Here is a 17,108-nt window from a genome sequence, read left to right as displayed (position 1 = left end):
TCAGCCCCCACCCCACACCAATCAATTCGATTTGGCACGAGTGAGAGAAAGTATTTGTCCTTGGGACATTAGACAATGGCCATGGTCGAGCCTCGCTTCAGCTGTGTCGACCTAAGATTGCAACTGATTAAGTAGTTTGAAGACTCAGCCAGGGTGGAGACCACCAGATCTCCAGCTGTCCCTGGGGCTTCCCAGGTCTACGGAGTGGGCCTTGCGCTGTTATGCCTTATTAATTTTCCTCCCTGCTAATAAATGTAGATTACGTCAGCTCTTGTCTGCCCCCTCATGTTCTCCAACTGCTGCCATGAGCAGAGACTTTTTTAGAAGCCTCACTGAAGAAGCACCCCCCCTCCCCCAACCCCCCCTTCTTTCTGAGGGATTGGGGGAAATGGGGTAGGGAAGACTTCACAGTGAAGGAATGCGTTTCCATGAGGGAATTGAAAGGGTTTTTTTTCCTTAAGAAAGGAGATGAAAAAGAAGTTCTCACACTGTAGTTTCCCAGCCAGCCCTTGAGCACAGCTGTGGGGCCTGGAAACCAATCCCAGGAGGATTGTGGCTGAAGCCTAGCCTTGTTAAGCTGCTGACAACCAGGTGCTGATGCCCACAGCCTTAAGGAGCCACTTGCTGGCTCCCTGTCTGCTTCCCTGGCTGAGCCGCTCTATTTCCAAGGGCTCCCAGCCTTGCCTGCCTGTGGAGGAGGCTACTGTCTCAGAGATGCTATGCTCCGTGGCGGGAGGAGGGTTAGCAGGAATCCTATTTGCTAGCACTCCCAGGGGGTTGAGGTCTGTGGGTCCTGTACACTTCTGCTGTTTCACCATTTACAGATGAAGAGCTGAGCCTTGCAGGAGGCCAGGGCAGGGGACAAGCCTGTCCTGGGAAGACAGTGGCTCTCAGAGCTGCTGGGGACTCAATGTTTAGCCCAGAGCCTTTTGGGCTTGACTGATGCCTGTGGAAACAGTATCCCAAACTTCTTTATGGGCATTTCCCCCCTGAGCATAGACATGGGCCATATGTGTGTACACCTGGTGCCCACGATCTGTGGAGATGGTGTTGGAACGGGAGCTACAGTCACCACGCAGGTGCCAGGAACCCAGGACCTCTTTAAGAGTAGCAAGTGCTCTTAACCTCTGAGCCATCCCTCTACTCCTTATTTAAAAATTTTAAACTATGTTTACGTGTGGGGGGAGGGTACACATGAGTGTAGTGTCCTCAGACCAGAAGAGGCTGTGAGACTGCCTTGAAGCTGCAGTGACAGTGGTAGCGCTGAGACCCGAACTTGGATCCTCTGCAAGATTGGCGTGTGCTCTTAGTGGCCGAGCCATCCTCCCAACCTCTTTCTTCTCACTTTGGAAACAGGGTCTCGGGTATTCCTGTCTGGTTTCAAACTACCAACGGAGCTCGACTTTGTGCTTTTGCTCCTCCTTCCTCCATCTGCTGAGTGCACGGATTACAGGTGAGTGCCACCTGCTGAGTTCAGGGATTACAGGTGAGTGCCACCTGCTGAGTGCAAGGATTACAGGTGAGCGCCACCTGCTGAGTGCAGGGATTACAGGTGAGCGCCACCTGCTGAGTGCAGGGATTACAGGTGAGCGCCACCTGCTGAGTGCAGGGATTACAGGTGAGCGCCACCTGCTGAGTGCAGGGATTACAGGTGAGCGCCACCTGCTGAGTGCAGGGATTACAGGTGAGCGCCACCTGCTGAGTGCAGGGATTACAGGTGAGCGCCACCTGCTGAGTGCAGGGATTACAGGTGAGCGCCACCTGCTGAGTGCAGGGATTACAGGTGAGCGCCACCTGCTGAGTGCAGGGATTACAGTGAGCGCCACCTGCTGAGTGCAGGGATTACAGGTGAGCGCCACCTGCTGAGTGCAGGGATTACAGGTGAGCACCACCTGCTGAGTGCAGGGATTACAGGTGAGCACCACCTGCTGAGTGCAGGGATTACAGGTGAGCGCCACCTGCTGAGTGCAGGGATTACAGGTGAGTGCCACCTGCTGAGTGCAGGGATTACAGGTGTGTGCCACCATGCCTAGTTTATGCCCCACTGGATAGAACTCAGGGCTTCATAAATGCTAGGCAAGTGCTGTGTCAACGGACCAATCCCATCCCTAAATTATTTTACTTGTATGTGTGTATGCCCCCGTGTGTGTGTGTGTGTGTGTGTGTGTGTGTGTGGTGGGTATGTGCATGTATGTCTGGGTGCAGGTACCCAAAGAGACCAGAAGAGGGCCTCGGATCCCCAGGAACTGGAATCATGGGAGGTGCTGAACAATACGACGAGGGTGCTGGGAACTGAATCTGGGTCCCGCGTGCTTAACCACCAAGCCAACACTTCTCCTGCTCTCCTTTAACACAAACAGGGATGCTCAATATCCCTATGGGCCACATTCAGTGGCTGTGATGGATTCTGCCACTCACTTGAGACAGAGCCCCGTAGATAAACAGATGGCCCTCCTGCCTGCAGCCCTCAGTGCTCCCCCATTGTTGACCCCTAGAAAGAGGGGTGCAGGATGAGCCCTGCACTTTAACAACGAGGTCAGGGGAGGATGGGGCCATGCCATGCCAAGGGAAACTGGGTGCCTGGAGGCTTGGCTGCTCTGTCTTCATCTGCCAAAGTCCTCTTGGCTGACAGTGTGCCAGCCTCGGGCAGAGATCCCTGCAGCCGAAGCCATGCCACCACTTCTTAGCAAGACTCGATTGTTAAGAGTCGCCCCATGCCGCCTGCCTTGTGGGGCTCTGTTTACCACAGGCAGAGCTCCCACCTGCTTCCTCCTTCTGCGAATTGGAGAGCAAGGGCCGTGAAAGACGGTGTACAAGAAGGGCCTACACTGCAGGAGGTTATAGACTGGAAAGGGTTCCAGCAGCAAATGGATGGAGAGGCGTGACCTCTGATCATGGGACAGAACAGTATAAGCATGAAGGATGACAGGCGGCAAGCCTGGACCAGGGGTCCTGATCCTCTAGAAAAATTCTGCCTCCCTCCTGCCTCAAATGCCCTTTCTTCTGAGAAGTAGCGCAGAGCTGACCCACCACTGTCAACTCCCTAAACTCTTCCTGAAGCACCTGTCACTTTGCACAAGGTCAGACTTAGCCCTCCTCGAGGACACTGTATCTCTCTGCATCAGAATGGTAGTTCTAGTAATGTCAGGGTCTTTTTGTTTGTTTGTTTCCTGTTTGCTGCTGTATCCCTAGCCTGGGGAACAACATTCTGACACTACAGACGCTCAGGCGGATGGATGGGACCAGCTTGCCCTTAGTGTGTGGGCTCATGGCGCCGGCTGAATCTGTCCAAGGTATGAAGGCCTTCTGGTTTGAAGCGTTGCCTCCTGCTCAATTTATCACAGCAGGAGATCTTAGAGGTACTGAGGTGCTCCACTCACCACCCCTAGCAGAATTACAGGGCTTCTACCTTGGCCACTAAGGGCTCCAATTGGCAGGGAGCTGACACAGTCAGTCCCTGTAAAGCATGTCACCATCTCCAAGGCTTTATGTGGCCAAAGGAATCACAGGACAACCCAGACTCCCTGTTCTGTGTCTCCAGAAATACACAGAGAAGGGAGACTTTAACACATGTGAGCAAAGTGAAGTTACTGGGAAGATTTGGGCAGTGAGAGGACACAATGCAACCTACACTTTAACAGCCTTTCCCTCCTGGCTCCCCCTGCCTGCCTCCTCTCAGGCTGGGGATCACACTCACAGCCTTGTGTATGCTAGGCAGCTACCGAACTCCCCCCTTTTCCTCTTGACCTTTGTACTTCTCCTCTGAACTTGAGAGTCAGGAGCGAGCCCTCCCTGCCACCCCCCAGACACTGCCCTTTTCCAGAGACGCTGCTCCATAAAGCACATTCAGGACAAAGCCAGAACCATAAGGTCTCAGAGAGGCTCCCCCTCCCTCCCTGCAGGGCCCCATTCACTCGGTCCCATCCCCAACACCCTGAGTTTTCTGGGGATACCACTGGGCTTCAGGAAGGTAGAAGGAACGATGTCTCACCCCCGGGGAGTCCAGTGTCCCCTTGGCTAACCGTGGCAGTGCTGGCAGAGAGGGGCTTTCACAGACCCAGGGTAATCCTGCTTTTTCTTTTTCAGTCTCCAGTTGGTCCTCTGCAGGGCTGCTGGTGAGCACAGCTACAAAGGGCGCTGTTCGCACTGAGTTCTGCCTGCACCTGGCTGTCTAATTCTCACTCCCCCTTCCCCTCACAACCCCGTTTCTCTAACGGGGCACAGGCACTTTGGAGCACCCGGAACAGCCAGAAATAGACACCATGTTCAGGAATTTAGAGCTTCATGCAGCAAATATTTAAGGTCCCTTCTCCTCTGGACAGAAGACAGAAGACAGAAATCCCCAAGAGCTGTCCTGCCCTCACGTGTGGAGCTTGTGAACCAAGGGGGCAAAGAGAACCCAGCAGTGTGCAGGGGCGACCAGGATTCAGGCTCTTTGGGCCTGAGACTCCCGACTGTCCAAGATAGGATTCCTGTCATCTGAGTCTGGTCTGGAAGGTGCTAGGGGGACAGCAGGCTGGGCTAAGGGAGACTTGTGGCCCCAGCTTCTACCCAGGCTGGAGACACAGCCAGCTGTCGAAAGACCAGTTCTACTTCTGGTCCAGCCCCTCACCCCCAGGTGCTAGTCGCTGGGCTCTCAGGAGGCAGAGGGGAGTGCAACAGTTCAGAGCTCAAGTTTCAGGGTCCGTGGGTCTGGATTCAAACAGCGTTTCCCTCAGTCCCCTTCTGCTGGCTCCCTTCTCCCACCAGGAGCCATGGCTTTCTCTTGGGTAGAGTGGTTGGCCTGGCTGTGTCGTCATAAAGATGAGGGATAGAAAGGCGATGGGCCCACTCCCTGCAATGGTAACTATCAGCACGTGGCTTCCCTTCCTTCTCCAGCATCACTTCTGTGCCATGGACCAGCCGTTCAATGGATATGGAACCTTCCAGAGGCACCATTGTGCTCTTCCTCAGGAATGTAATGTCAAAAGGTTGTCTCAGTGGGGAAGGAAGAGTGTAGATTTTTCTTGGGGGGCAACTGTATGGTTTCATACAAAACAAGGGTGGGAGTCGGCATGGGGGTGCATGCCTTTAATCCCAGCACTCGGGAGGCAGAGGCAGGTGGATCCCTGTGAGTTTGAGGCCAGCCTGGTCTACAGTGCGATCCAGGACAGTCAAGGCTACATAGAGAAACCCTGTCTCCAAAAAAAAAAAAAAAAGATGGGGATACTGGGAGAGCTGAGAGCCTCTTTGAAATTCTTGGTGCTGCCTTTATAAGGCCACTCCTGAGTCCCAAACCAGCCAAGTTCCTTGAGAGAAGTCAGTCTTACAGTGAGGTCTTGCCTGAGTGTTACACCGCCAGGGGGCACTGGGAATCCTGAGTCCTGGGAGTGCCGGGGAGGGGACAGGTTTGCTTTCGGCTGGCCTCAGTCTGAAATCTATGCCTGGTAGGCTGAGGGTGGCAGTCACAAGCACGTCCCGTCCCATCACTTAGGGCACTTAGAACACTCCCCTGACTGCCAAGTCTAGACCCTCAAGTTGACCAGAGGGTAAGGTGGCAGGGTGAGAGTGGGGTGTGGTGTGGGGGTGCAGGGTGGCTGTCATTCCTTACTCTGCTCCTTTTCTCTTCTCTTACAGGACATTAGGAAAAAGGATTGGGGTTCAGCTCTTGTGGAGCCCGCTGTATTCAACACCCACCAGCTCCCTCTTTAGGAATGACATCCAACCACGTAGAAGCTTCTCACACTCCCACCTGCTGTGGGCAACCCAGCCTATGACCCTGCCTACATCCAGCTAGGTCTTGAGACATAGTTTCACTACACCCGTGTGTCCCGGGTCACCATTCATTTGACTTTGGCCATCGTTCAAATGCTATATGCAAGCTCCATTTAATCCTTCTAATGAACTCAAGGAAGAAGAACGCTGGACGGTGCTCCGTGATGAGACAAGCTCCATGCGACAGCACAGGGAAAGAAAGTCTGTGGCGATGACTCCTGAGGGCCACTCACAGACGGGCTGGCTTCTTCTTTCCAGCAGGAGCTCTAGTGCAATGGCGGGCTGGGGGAGCGGAAGAGTGGACGCTGCCCCTCATCACTAGCAGCGCGGAAGGAGAAGGAGTGATTATGACCCCTATCCTGGCTACAAGGAGAGGGAGATGCACAGGGGTTGCATGACCCAGTAAGTGGCAGAGCTGAGCTTCGAACCATTAGCACAGCGACTGTTGAAATGGCACCTCCATGCATCTCCCAGGCAGGCTGTGACAAAGCATGAATAGTCTCCGAGTTTCCCATTTCATAAATGAGTCAATCTGGGTTTAGCAGAGCGCCTCTGGGTGAGATGACTTCAGATCTTCACCAATGTTCCCATCTGCTAAACCGCAAACTTCCACCCTCCTCAGCCTCCCGGGCACTTTGGTGCCTCAGTCTCCCAATGCCTGGCGTCCTCTTCTGTTCTGGGACCTCTGCTCCAGCAAACAGGGGAAGAAAGGAGACAGCCTTGCGGTGGGATGACAGTGACCAGCCAGCCACTCTGGGGGGTTCTTCTCTCCCACTTATCTTCCTTCCAGAAGAAATCTTCCAGAAGCTCTGGGATTTCTTCCCTCTGTTGGACAGTCTGGGTGGGAGGCAGACAGGAAGGTTCTGGGGAGGGAAGGTCGGCGCTACGTCACCGCCCCCTCCGCCCCCCAGGTCAACAAGGCTGGGCAGTGAAGAGTTAGAGCAGTCAGCAGCCACGTGTTCAGGACAGCAGTGGACAGAGCACACTGTCTTTGGGGAGAGGAGGCGCGCCCCCAATTTGAGTAGGGGGCGGGGAGGGCGAACAGGAGGAGGCAGGTTCCGGCAGAAGGCATGGGGGTTGGGGGAGGCCGAGAGCACGCGGACAAAGGAGGCGGCCCTCAGCCCAGCTGTTTTGAAAAATGCTTCCTGTTTCTTTAAAGGCGCTCGCGGCTCGGGCGGCTTGGGCTCGGGAGGCGGCAGCAGCGGCGGCGGCGGCAGGAGCTGCCTCCTCTCCGGGCGGGCGGCGCTGGGCTTCTGTGTAAACTGAGGCTAAACAAACACAGATGGAGCACAGCGGGCGTTCTGCAGAAATGCTGGCAGGGCGGCAGCGACTTCAGATGACACTCTGAGCTCTCCGGGGGAAACGGGCTGCCTCCGAGGCTTCGCGGAGCCGGAGGCGCAGCTGCCCCGCGAGTGGGGGAGCGAGGGAGGGACCGGGGAGGGAGGGTAGGAGGAGAGAGAGAGAGAGCAGCGACAAGGCGGCGCTGAGCGCGGCGGCCACGGGGTGCAGCAGGCGCGCGGCGTGCAGAGTGTTCGCTGCAGGCGCGCGTCCCGGGCAATCCCACGCCCCTTCCTCGCGCTGTCCACACCATGAAGCACATCCCGGTCCTCGAGGACGGGCCGTGGAAAACAGTGTGCGTGAAAGAGCTGAACGGCCTCAAGAAGCTCAAGCGGAAAGGCAAGGAGCCGGTGCGGCGCGCAAACGGCTATAAAACTTTCGGATTGGACTTGGAAGCGCCCGAGTCCGGCGCCACGGCCAGTGCCACCGCCGCTACAAACGGGCTCCGGGACAGGACACAGCCGTTCCCGATCGTGACCCCAGTGCCAGCCTCAGTGGCGCCAGCGGTTCCTTCAGGTGGAGGCACAGACACAGTCAGAGAGCTCAGGGGCATCCGAGCGCCTGAAATCTCAGACGCGCGCAAACGCGGTTTTGCTCTGGGCACAGTGGGACCGGGACTACCCACGCCACCGCCGCCTCCGGCGTCCCAGAGTTTGGCGGCATCCGGGGGTCCCGAGGCACAGCCGTTCCGCGAGCCAGCTATGCGTCCTCGCATCTTGCTGTGCGCCCCTCCTGCGCGCCCCACGCCATCCGCGCCTCCCGCACCCCCCGCGGCGCCACGAGAGTCCCCCGTGCGCCCTGCGCCCCCCACGCGCCCGGGGGAAAGTTCCTACTCCTCAATTTCACACGTAATTTACAATAACCACCCGGATTCTTCCGCGTCGCCTAGGAAACGGCCAGGCGAAGCGACCGCCGCCTCCACGGAGATCAAAGCCCTGCAGCAGACCCGAAGGCTCCTGGCAAACGCCAGGGAGCGGACGCGGGTGCACACCATCAGCGCAGCCTTCGAGGCGCTGAGGAAACAGGTACCCACTCTCCGCCGCCGCCGGGCAACAGTGGCAGGAGTAGGTGGTGAGTGGCCCCAGGAATGGAGTTAGGATAAAGGGAATCCCGCAACGCACACAGGTTTGACTTATTGTTGATGCGACTCTTAGCTTGCAACGTGGGCGTCTCTGGCCTAGACACGCCCGGGTTCCCCAGGGGTAACCGTGTCTGCGCATCTGACCTCAGGTCTCGTAGTTGACTTATATGGCAGCTAGTATTTGTCTTCTGCAATCCCTTGGGATTGGTAGGGAAACACAAAGGGGGAATCTGGGAATCTTTCTCTGGCTGGGGAGGGGGCGCGAGCGACCTTTCCGCCCTGCGCACTTGGCATGCTTTGGGGGTCTGGCCCCCTGTTAGTGGCACCGAGGCCCACACGCACCACAGAGGTGCTCTCCTGGGGGGTGGTCCTAGAATATAAAGGACAGCGGGGGGGGGGGGTTGGGAGGCTTGTAAGTCCCTCTCAGCTTGCTTCTAGGATCTCTGCACTCCTTGCCTGGTTCCTGAAGTCCTTTAGGGACCCGGGCTACAAGCTTGTGGTCCTTCCAGGCACAGCTTCAGGAAGTGATCTGTGGGAACGTTCCCAGGAGATCCTACCCCACCACTGCCCTTTCCTCTTCTGGTCACATCAGTCACCACTGCCCAGGAGACTGCTGCTTGACGGGATTCTCTCCACAGGGCTCTGCAGAACTTAGTTCTGGAGAAGTTGAGGGCTCCTCATATAGATGCTGGAGTGCTGGCGGGGGCAGGGGTAGGGGGTGCGGCGAGGGTGGGCGGCGGGCTGCTCTCACCCGACAGCATCTGTCGGGGAAGCAAAATAATATATAACCGCGGAGTTATCATGGTGGACAGGGCCGTTGATAATTCCCCTTAAGATAATCTTGGAACTCCCTCGATACTCCAGTTTCTAAGAGAGTCCTGAAATCTAAAAAGGATGTGGGGTAGGGCCCAGATCACTCCAAGGGGTTGGAGTGGGTGGTGTATGTAATTGCTTTAATGGGTGAACTTTTTGTTTGTTTGTTCTGCCACTGATGAGCTGTTTGTCTCCTGGAAAGTTGCTCAACCTCTCTGGGCTTTAGCCAGTTGCAAAGCATTTCTGAAAGAAGAAGAAGAAGAAAAAAAAAAACCCACCATATTTTTGGCTCATACTCTCTTCCTTCTGTGGGTAACTGGAGACTTAGTCCCTCCGTGAATTGCACATGGAACCCCTAGGAGAAAGTGGCCCTAGTGGCTTTTGAACCTGAATTTGGGAGAGATGTTTGCTTAATGAGGTGGGGTGGTTGTCACAGCTTCGCCAGGCTGTGGAGGCATCCGTCTCAGCTGCTGTGTGCCTGCATGCCTGGGCAGGGACAGCCTGCAGGGCATCTTGCAGCCCCTGTCCCAGGACAGAAGGATGACAGAAGGGCAGGAAGTTGCCTGTATCTGCCTGGCTTGCAGCTAGGTGAGCCTCTCCTGAGTTGGGGGGCAGGGGTCACATGCCTCCATCTCTGCCTCTGGCTACCTTCTTCAGTCTTTCCCAGGGAGAGCATTCATGCCTGTGTTAGTCTGTGTGTCTGTGTCCTGTGGCTTTCATGACTTTCAACAGGGAACCCTATTTTATTTAACCGTAATGTCCCTGTTAGGTTTGGATAGAGTCATTTTATAGTAAGCAATACCGAGGCCAGGAGAAGGTAGGAGGCTTACCCAAGAGCATCTGGCTGCCACTTCTGTAAAGCTTCTCTGGCTAAAGTCTTCCCCCTGAGTGCTGCCCCCTAGCGACTCAGGGATGAGGTTGTTACTACTGTTCTCTTTTTATTTCTGCAGTCTGTCAGGGAGGGGGACAGGCCTGCACAGAAGGGTCAAGTTCAGTGTGTCCTGTGGAACACCACCCCACACGTTCTCAAGGCGCGGCTTGTGTGCACACGTGTAGTCAAATGTATGCACACATGCGAACACACACAGGTCTCCTGTTTTCTTCTCCCTCGCTCTAGCCATTTCGTCCTTGACCCAGAAGGACCGCTGGGCACCACTGGACACTTGCTCGTTGTCTGTGAAGGACAGAAATATAGACGTGGACTGAGGCTGTAAGCACCATGTCCCCACCTGCCTAGCTCCTGTCTGGTCCATGGAGGCCTGGCTCACACAGGAGTGGCTTGCCTCCTGGGCGTCAGCCTCCTGGACTTTCTGTGTGGCTGTGGAGAGTCACCTGTCCTCGGGCCTCGGCTGCTAAGATCACATCATGGTGTTATCCCCTACCTTATATGCGCCTCTTTTGCACACGGAGAACAGACTGAGGCAGAGGCAGTAAGAAGAGAGCCATTTCTCAGTGCCTTCCTGGACCTCAGGACTGAGCAAGGCCTATAAGATGAGGCAGTATGCCTTTTGTTTGTTTGTTTGTTTTTCTTTTTTGTTTTGTTTTGTTTTTTCGAGACAGGGTTTCTCTGTGTGGCCTTGGCTGTCCTGGACTCACTTTGTAGACCAGGCTGGCCTCGAACTCACGGAGATCCACCTGCCTCTGCCTCCTGAGTGTTGGTATTAAAGGCGTGCACCACCGCGCCCGGCTGTGCATTTTGTATTGTTTTAACCCCACTCCCCTGTAGACAGGATCTCTGTATGTACCCTTGGTTGGACTGCAACTAACTTGTTATATAGACCAGGCTGGCCTGGAATTATACAGATCTGCCTGCCTCTGCCTCCTGAGTGCTGAGATAAAGGCGTGCACCACCATACCCAGCTCATTAGATTTTATTTTGTGTGAGTGTACGTGTAAGTTGACACAGTGTGTGTGTGTGTGTGTGTGTGTGTGTGTATGTGTCAGTGTGTGAGTGGAGGTCAGAGAGGACAACTTAAGAAGTTGGCACTCTCCTACCACGTGGGCCTTGAGGTTCGAACTCAGGCCATTTGACTTGGCGGCAGGCACCCACTGAGCCCTTTAGCCAGCCATTTAATCATTTTGATAATAATCACAGAAAGTGCCAGGCTCTATGCTTAGCACCTGTGGGGTCTAGTTGGCTTTGTGAACAAGGTACCGTCATTGCTCCCCTGCACCCCAGTTCATACAAGGTAGCTTCAGGGTCTCAGGCAGCTGGTGTGAACTGTTGGTGGCCTCGAGGGTTTTGTGTTGCCTTGTGTCCGTGTATCACTGTTCAGATCTTGGCTGTGCATTCGTTGCATTGTGCAGTCGCAGAGCTGTGTGGTCACCGCAAAGCCTGGAATGAATCAGGCTTAGTGAGTCTTTCCAGTGGCCAGTGCTTAACAACTCTGCTTCTCAGCTTATCCACCCTGAGCACCAGGAAACCAGTCAGGCCTCTGCCTGTGATTGCAATCTACTACCCTTCCAAGCAGGAAGAAGCTGGAGGGGAGGGGCTGTGTGGCTGCTGGCTGGCAGAGGTGCAGGTGGGAGAGAGCCCCCTCTAGTCAGGGGAGGGTCGGGGCGCAGGGCAGATGGTCAGACTACAGCACTTGCCACCAACCCAGCTGCACCCGAGCCCTCCTTGCTGCCTCATATGAAGGCCATGTGTGTGCAGCTGGGCCTGGCCATGTGCAGGCTGCTCCCTGCCAGGTGGGAGGGGTCCAAGGGAAAGGCTAGCTGTACTGGGTAAAGGAAGAAAGGGCCTGAGCCCTGGGACTCAGTTTCCTGGCAGGACTGTCCAGCTGTGCCTACCTTTGGGGTGTCTAGCCTGGGCGTGGCTCTCTTCTCTCCCTTGAAGCTCCTTGCTGTTCGTGGAGGAGTGGCGGCAGCAGCAGAGAGTGACCGGGCCCTTAGCAGCTGCCTCTCCCTATGAAGGAGGCATTGAGCAAGTGGGGCTCAGGCCACCAGCCTCAATGTGCCTTGGGGGTCCTCAGGGGTCCTCACCAGATTGACTCAAAGTGATCCCAGAAGGGTATAAGAATAGGGGGTCTTAGTTTAAACCTCTCTTTGATGAGGTGAAAGAGACAGGGGAACTGCAGTGCTGACCACCTCCAGGCAGTGGTGGGCAAGCCAACTTATACTGGAAGTGCCACACAGTGGGCAAGGGCAACGGGATTCTCCCTACCCCCAGGCTCACAGTTCCAAGGTGACTGTTTATTGGGATTCCTGTGACATGGATCATAGGTTTGTAGGGCTGCTTGTCATTGCACTGACAAAGACACTGACAGAAATTGGCCAGGATCTGTCCCCAGGTCTGTCAGACCTTGTGGGTGAATGGCTTGGTTTTGTGCCCTCCTTCACTTAGTAGAGAATTTGGATTTTAAAAGACCTTTCTAAGTAGACCTGGCAGGGACATTGAGCAGTCCTAAATGAGATGGCTTCACGCCAGGAATCCTGTCCCACAGACATAAGAGAATAGCTTCATACAGAGAAGGGATCTAGAATGCCACTGTGTGCAGGGACATTGTGTGCTTGTAGCTCTGTGGGCCTTGGGGTCCCTGAGGACTGCCTGTCAGAGGACGAAAGGCTTTGAGGGGTTTCCTGCATGTTCTGGTCGGTTCTTGACTTTTGTTTGTTTGTTTGTTTTTGCTGTTGTTTTCCCTACACTTGTTCATGGTGGTCCATTCTGAGAAGCAGCTGTCTGGATGCCCACGTTTCAGGGGCTATAAGGCCACAGTCCTCCTTAAAGTCGGGAAGGTGTCCAGGGGACAGCCAGGCCTTGAGGCTTCCCAGTCAGTGTTTGCTGGAGCCAAGGGAGGGTCTAGCTTGGGTAGTGGAAGAGGAGGCCTAGAGGACCTTGTGAAAAGGCCAAAAGCTGACGCTCTGTGGAGTTTAAAATCCAGGAGGGGGAGGGGGGGACAGCCCAGGCAGTAAAATGTTTGCCAAACAAACATGAAGACCCGCATTCAACCCTCACAGGTCTGTCTTCGCAGCATTCGGGCTTTATAACCAGCCAGTCTAGCTGAACCAGACAGCTCCATGGAGCCAAGGCTAGCCTCACTGTCAGCCCATAGCTGAGGAGCCAAGGCTAGCCTCACTGTCAGCCCATAGCTGAGGAGCCAAGGCTAGCCTCACTGTCAGCCCATAGCTGAGGAGCCAAGGCTAGCCTCACTGTCAGCCCATAGCTGAGGAGCCAAGGCTAGCCTCACTGTCAACACGTAGCTGAGGATAATTTCAAGCTTTAGATCCTCCTGCTTCTACCTCCTGTGTGCCGGGATTGCAGGTGTGCACACCAGCTCTGGTTTGTGCAGGGCTGGGGACTGAGCCCAGGTATCAAGGTATGATAGCCAACTCCCTACCAACCCAGCTATATCTCTAGCCTTGGCAAGGAGAATCTAGATGGAGCCAAGTAAACAGGGAGCCATCATTGGGGTAGGGCTGGAGACGGGCAAGCCACCTGGAAGAGCCACTGTCGCCCCACGTGGCCACCCTGGTAGCAGAGTGTTCTGTTGTATGTGCTTTCCTCGGGTGCCAGGCAGATGAGATGCTAGGTCCAATCAGGTCTCAGCTGACTGACCTGAGGTTCAGAATGTCACCTGTTTCCCTCAGGTGCATATCAGACATTCGTCTTCCTTGAGACAGATTTCACATAGGATAATGCCGTGAAAGGATGTGACCGCGCCAGACAGACAAGGACCCAGTCCCTGGTTTTCTTCTAGTTTGACCAAGAGCTTGACCCAAGCAATGGCACAGAGTGACAAATCTAGGACAGACTGGCCCAGAACCTGGCATGGTGCTCCTGGGTTGGCCTTGGCCTCCCCTGTCATTCTGGGCCCTGGCACACAGACCTTTGTCAAAGTCCCACTTCCTCCTAGAAGCCTGGCTGCTTGGGGGCACAGGTGCAGAGTTGGCTGTTGAATGGGGGGACTTCCAGAGTGATCTCTAAGTAACAACAGTCCTGGGTCCTCAGACCCGCCCACCCTGGAGGCAGACATGAGCAGGCAAAGGCCTGCACCCTGACCCTGAGACCCTCTTCCCTGGCCCAGATCTTGTTTATTTGTTCAAACTGATAACAAGCAGGGTTTTCTGGACTCTGACTGGAAACATGCAAATTGCATCGCATCGTTCTGCCAGCTTTTCTTGGATGGGTTTGATGCCGTGGCCAGGGGGAGGATGGGCACGGAGGTGGGAATTGGAGGCTCAAGGAAGCCTCCCCTGCCCCCTTGCCCCGGCTTCCTGGTCTTCCTGGTTCACACAGGGTGAGAGGTGGTCAGCTACTGTGCCCAGATTCCTCACCCTCTCTGGAACCTGTCTCGGGATCGTCTGCAATACCGAATGGCATCATTTTGCTGACCTTTGCTGGGCTTGCTGTGTGCAATGCCTACGTCATCCACCAAATCCCCACCACCCTGTGAGGTCAGTCTTGTTCCCAGTGTACAGAGGCTCAGACTGAGTATGTCGTTCACTTGGTTGTATGCTGGACAGAGTCAGAGCCAAGTGTTGAATCCAGGAGACAAAGGTGGCATAGATGCTGTTTCTTCATCCTCAGAGAGATGGAGGGCACATGTGTATGTGCCTGCATGTGTGTGGGGGTACGCATGCACCCATGCACGTATGTGTGGCTGTGCGTGTGTGCGCATGTGTGTGTGTGTGTGCGCATGTGTGTGTGTGTGCGCGCGCGCACGCGCGAGTGCAGGAGTGTGTGTGTGCGTGTGCGTGAGTGTGTGTGTGCGAGTGCAGGAGTGTGTGTGTCTGTGTGTGCGTGCATGAGTGTGTGTGTGTCTGTGTGTGCATGCATGAGTGTGTGTGCGCGCGCACGCGTGTAGGCCGGGTGTGCTGGCCAACAAGCTCCACGATGCTTCTGGTTCTTTTTTCCCAGCACACACCACTATACTGGACATCTTTAATATGTGTTCTAGGAATTGAACTCAGAGCCTCCTGTGCGCAAGACATACTGATTAAACTAGCTCCCTGGCCCAAATAAAGTTTTGTTTTTTTTAAAAATAATTTTATCATTTAAAAAAAAGCTCTATTTATTTATTTTATAGATGTGAGTGTTTTGCCTCATATATGTCTGTGTATCATGTGAGTGCTTGGTACTCATAGAGGCTGAAAGGGAGGGGCATTGGATTCTCTGAAACCAGATTTAAAGGTGCCTTTGAGCTGCCATGCTGGTGCTGAGAACCCAGGTCTTCTGGAAGAGTAGCCAGTGCCCTTAACCACTGAGCCATCTCTCCAGCCCCTTATCGCTTCATTTTTTGATTGTGTGTATATGTGTCTGAGTGTGAGTTTGCTGCACCAGTGCAGTATCTAAGCCGCCTGGAAGAGGGCTATGAGTCCCGTGTTGCTGGAGTTACAGGCAGTTGTGAGCTGCCTTGTTTGGCTGCTGGGAACCAAATTCTACTGTCTGCAAGATTAGTGTGTGCTCTTCAATGCTGCGCCATCTCTCCAGTGCCCAGGTTATGTTTTTGAGACTAGATTCAAAATAGTCTGTAGTTATTAACCCACTCAAAGTCTTATTCAACCAGCCTGCTCTTGGGTCTTCCCCCAGCGTGTGAGGACACCAGGCACTAAGCGTGGGGGCAGAAATGAGGACCTAAAGACAGCTGGGTGCCATTACAGCACTGGTATGCTGTAGGCTGCTCCCGTGGTGTAAGGCAGGCATGAGAAACCAGAGAACATTCCTAGATGGAGTGCTGGTTAAAGCAAATGATGCAGTTAGCACCCACAGTCCGAGGTAGTGGTCTTGCTCATCCTTAATCCCGGGGTCTGTAGTAGGGACTTTCATTTCAAGGTATTACAAAGATTGGGGTGAGGAGGGGCATTGAGGATCCTGTACATGGTGTGATGTTTTGGCAGCACCCCAGACTTCTCTTCAGACCCTACTGCTCCTCTGTTATGACAACGAGGAATGGCCCCAGACCTTGCCACCTGTCCCTTCAGGGATAAAACCAGCCCTGGTTCAAAACCATTGGCTTCAAAGAGCCCTTGACCCATGAGCGTGCTCCCCAAATACTAGTGTAGGGGTTCTGTGTGTGCCCCATACTCAGTTGGATGATATGGATGCTGTGTACAGATGCCAAAGAGCCACAGGAGGGACCAGAGCCACTTGGGTGAGGAGAGCAAGAATAGAACAGGTCAGTTGGTTAGTATCTGTCAGGTGGGTTTTGAGGAGTTATTTCCTTGTTACACTCAGTTCCATTGTGCTGGGGCCTTGGCTCGTTGATGGCTCACACAGCTCATGTGTAGGATGGACAGTGCTAAGAAGATAGAAGCTCCGCCTCCCCCTCTCACAATTAGTGAGTGATTATCTGCTGCCAAATCACAGACAAATGAGTCAAGTCTGGTTGGCTTTTATTACACACCTGTTGTGTGCCATGCTTGGCAGTAACCCAGGCCCAGAGGGCATAGAGAAAGTGAAGAAGGGAAAACATACCGCACTTTTGTATCTGAGTGTCTGCACTGTCCCCCTGAGCACCTCCAGGGTCCCAGGAGAATGTATGCTGTCTTTTAAAAATGTTGTTCATTATTGTGTGTGTGTGTGTGTGTGTGTGCACGCGTGTGCGCTTGCACGTGTGGCATGTGCATGCCACGCACACATGAAGGGCACAGAGGGCAGAGTTAGCAGAATCTGCTCTCTCCCTCCACCTGTATGTGGGTTCCCAGGATTGGCCTCTGGCTGTGAGGTTGGCATGGCCAGCATCTTTACACTTGGCCATTAATCCAGGTCCCATCTTTCTTCTCGGGTCTAAATTCTTTGAGGGCAGGAGTTGAAGTCTGTTTTTTTGTTTGCTTGTTTTCAGGCAGGATCTTGTTCTGTCATCTTAGCTAGTCGGGTACTCATTGTGTAGCCCAGGGTGCCTTCCAACTGATAGCAGTCCTCCTGCCTCAGCTCCCCAAGTGCTGTGATTCTAGGTGTGCACCTCCACACTTGGCTGGGAGTTAAGTTTTTAGTTTTAAAGAAAGTTTTTAAGTGATTTGAGGCAGGGTTGCCTGTAGCTGCCTTTGAACTTGCTATGTAAGTGAGGTTGATTTTGAATTCCTGATCCTCCTGCCTCCACCCCTCCCCCCAAGTGTTAGGATTATAGGTATGTGCTAACCAGGCACATAGGAGTCGAGTTTTTGCATGTCATGGCGGCACACA

The 17,108-nt window shown here is 54.3% G+C and overlaps 1 protein-coding gene across 2 annotated transcripts in view; it reads left to right on the top strand.

The window, feature by feature from the left end:
- The first annotated feature begins 7,005 nt into the window (after nucleotides 1-7,005).
- Nucleotides 7,006-17,108, top strand: part of Atoh8 (atonal bHLH transcription factor 8) — a 29,451-nt gene continuing 19,348 nt past the window's right edge. Inside the window, exon 1 of one of the 2 annotated variants that reach the window (XM_051154720.1) lies at nucleotides 7,006-8,117. In XM_051154720.1, coding sequence (XP_051010677.1) covers nucleotides 7,344-8,117 — 774 coding nt within the window. In that variant the 5' untranslated portion in view covers nucleotides 7,006-7,343. Of the gene's footprint in view, nucleotides 8,218-17,108 lie in introns of both variants that reach the window. The other variant, XM_051154721.1, reaches the window with a different exon arrangement.

This window comes from Acomys russatus, chromosome 13 (assembly GCF_903995435.1).
Source record: "Acomys russatus chromosome 13, mAcoRus1.1, whole genome shotgun sequence".
In the NCBI taxonomy this organism is placed as follows: domain Eukaryota; kingdom Metazoa; phylum Chordata; class Mammalia; order Rodentia; family Muridae; genus Acomys; species Acomys russatus.
This window is presented reverse-complemented; position numbering and strand designations above follow the sequence as displayed.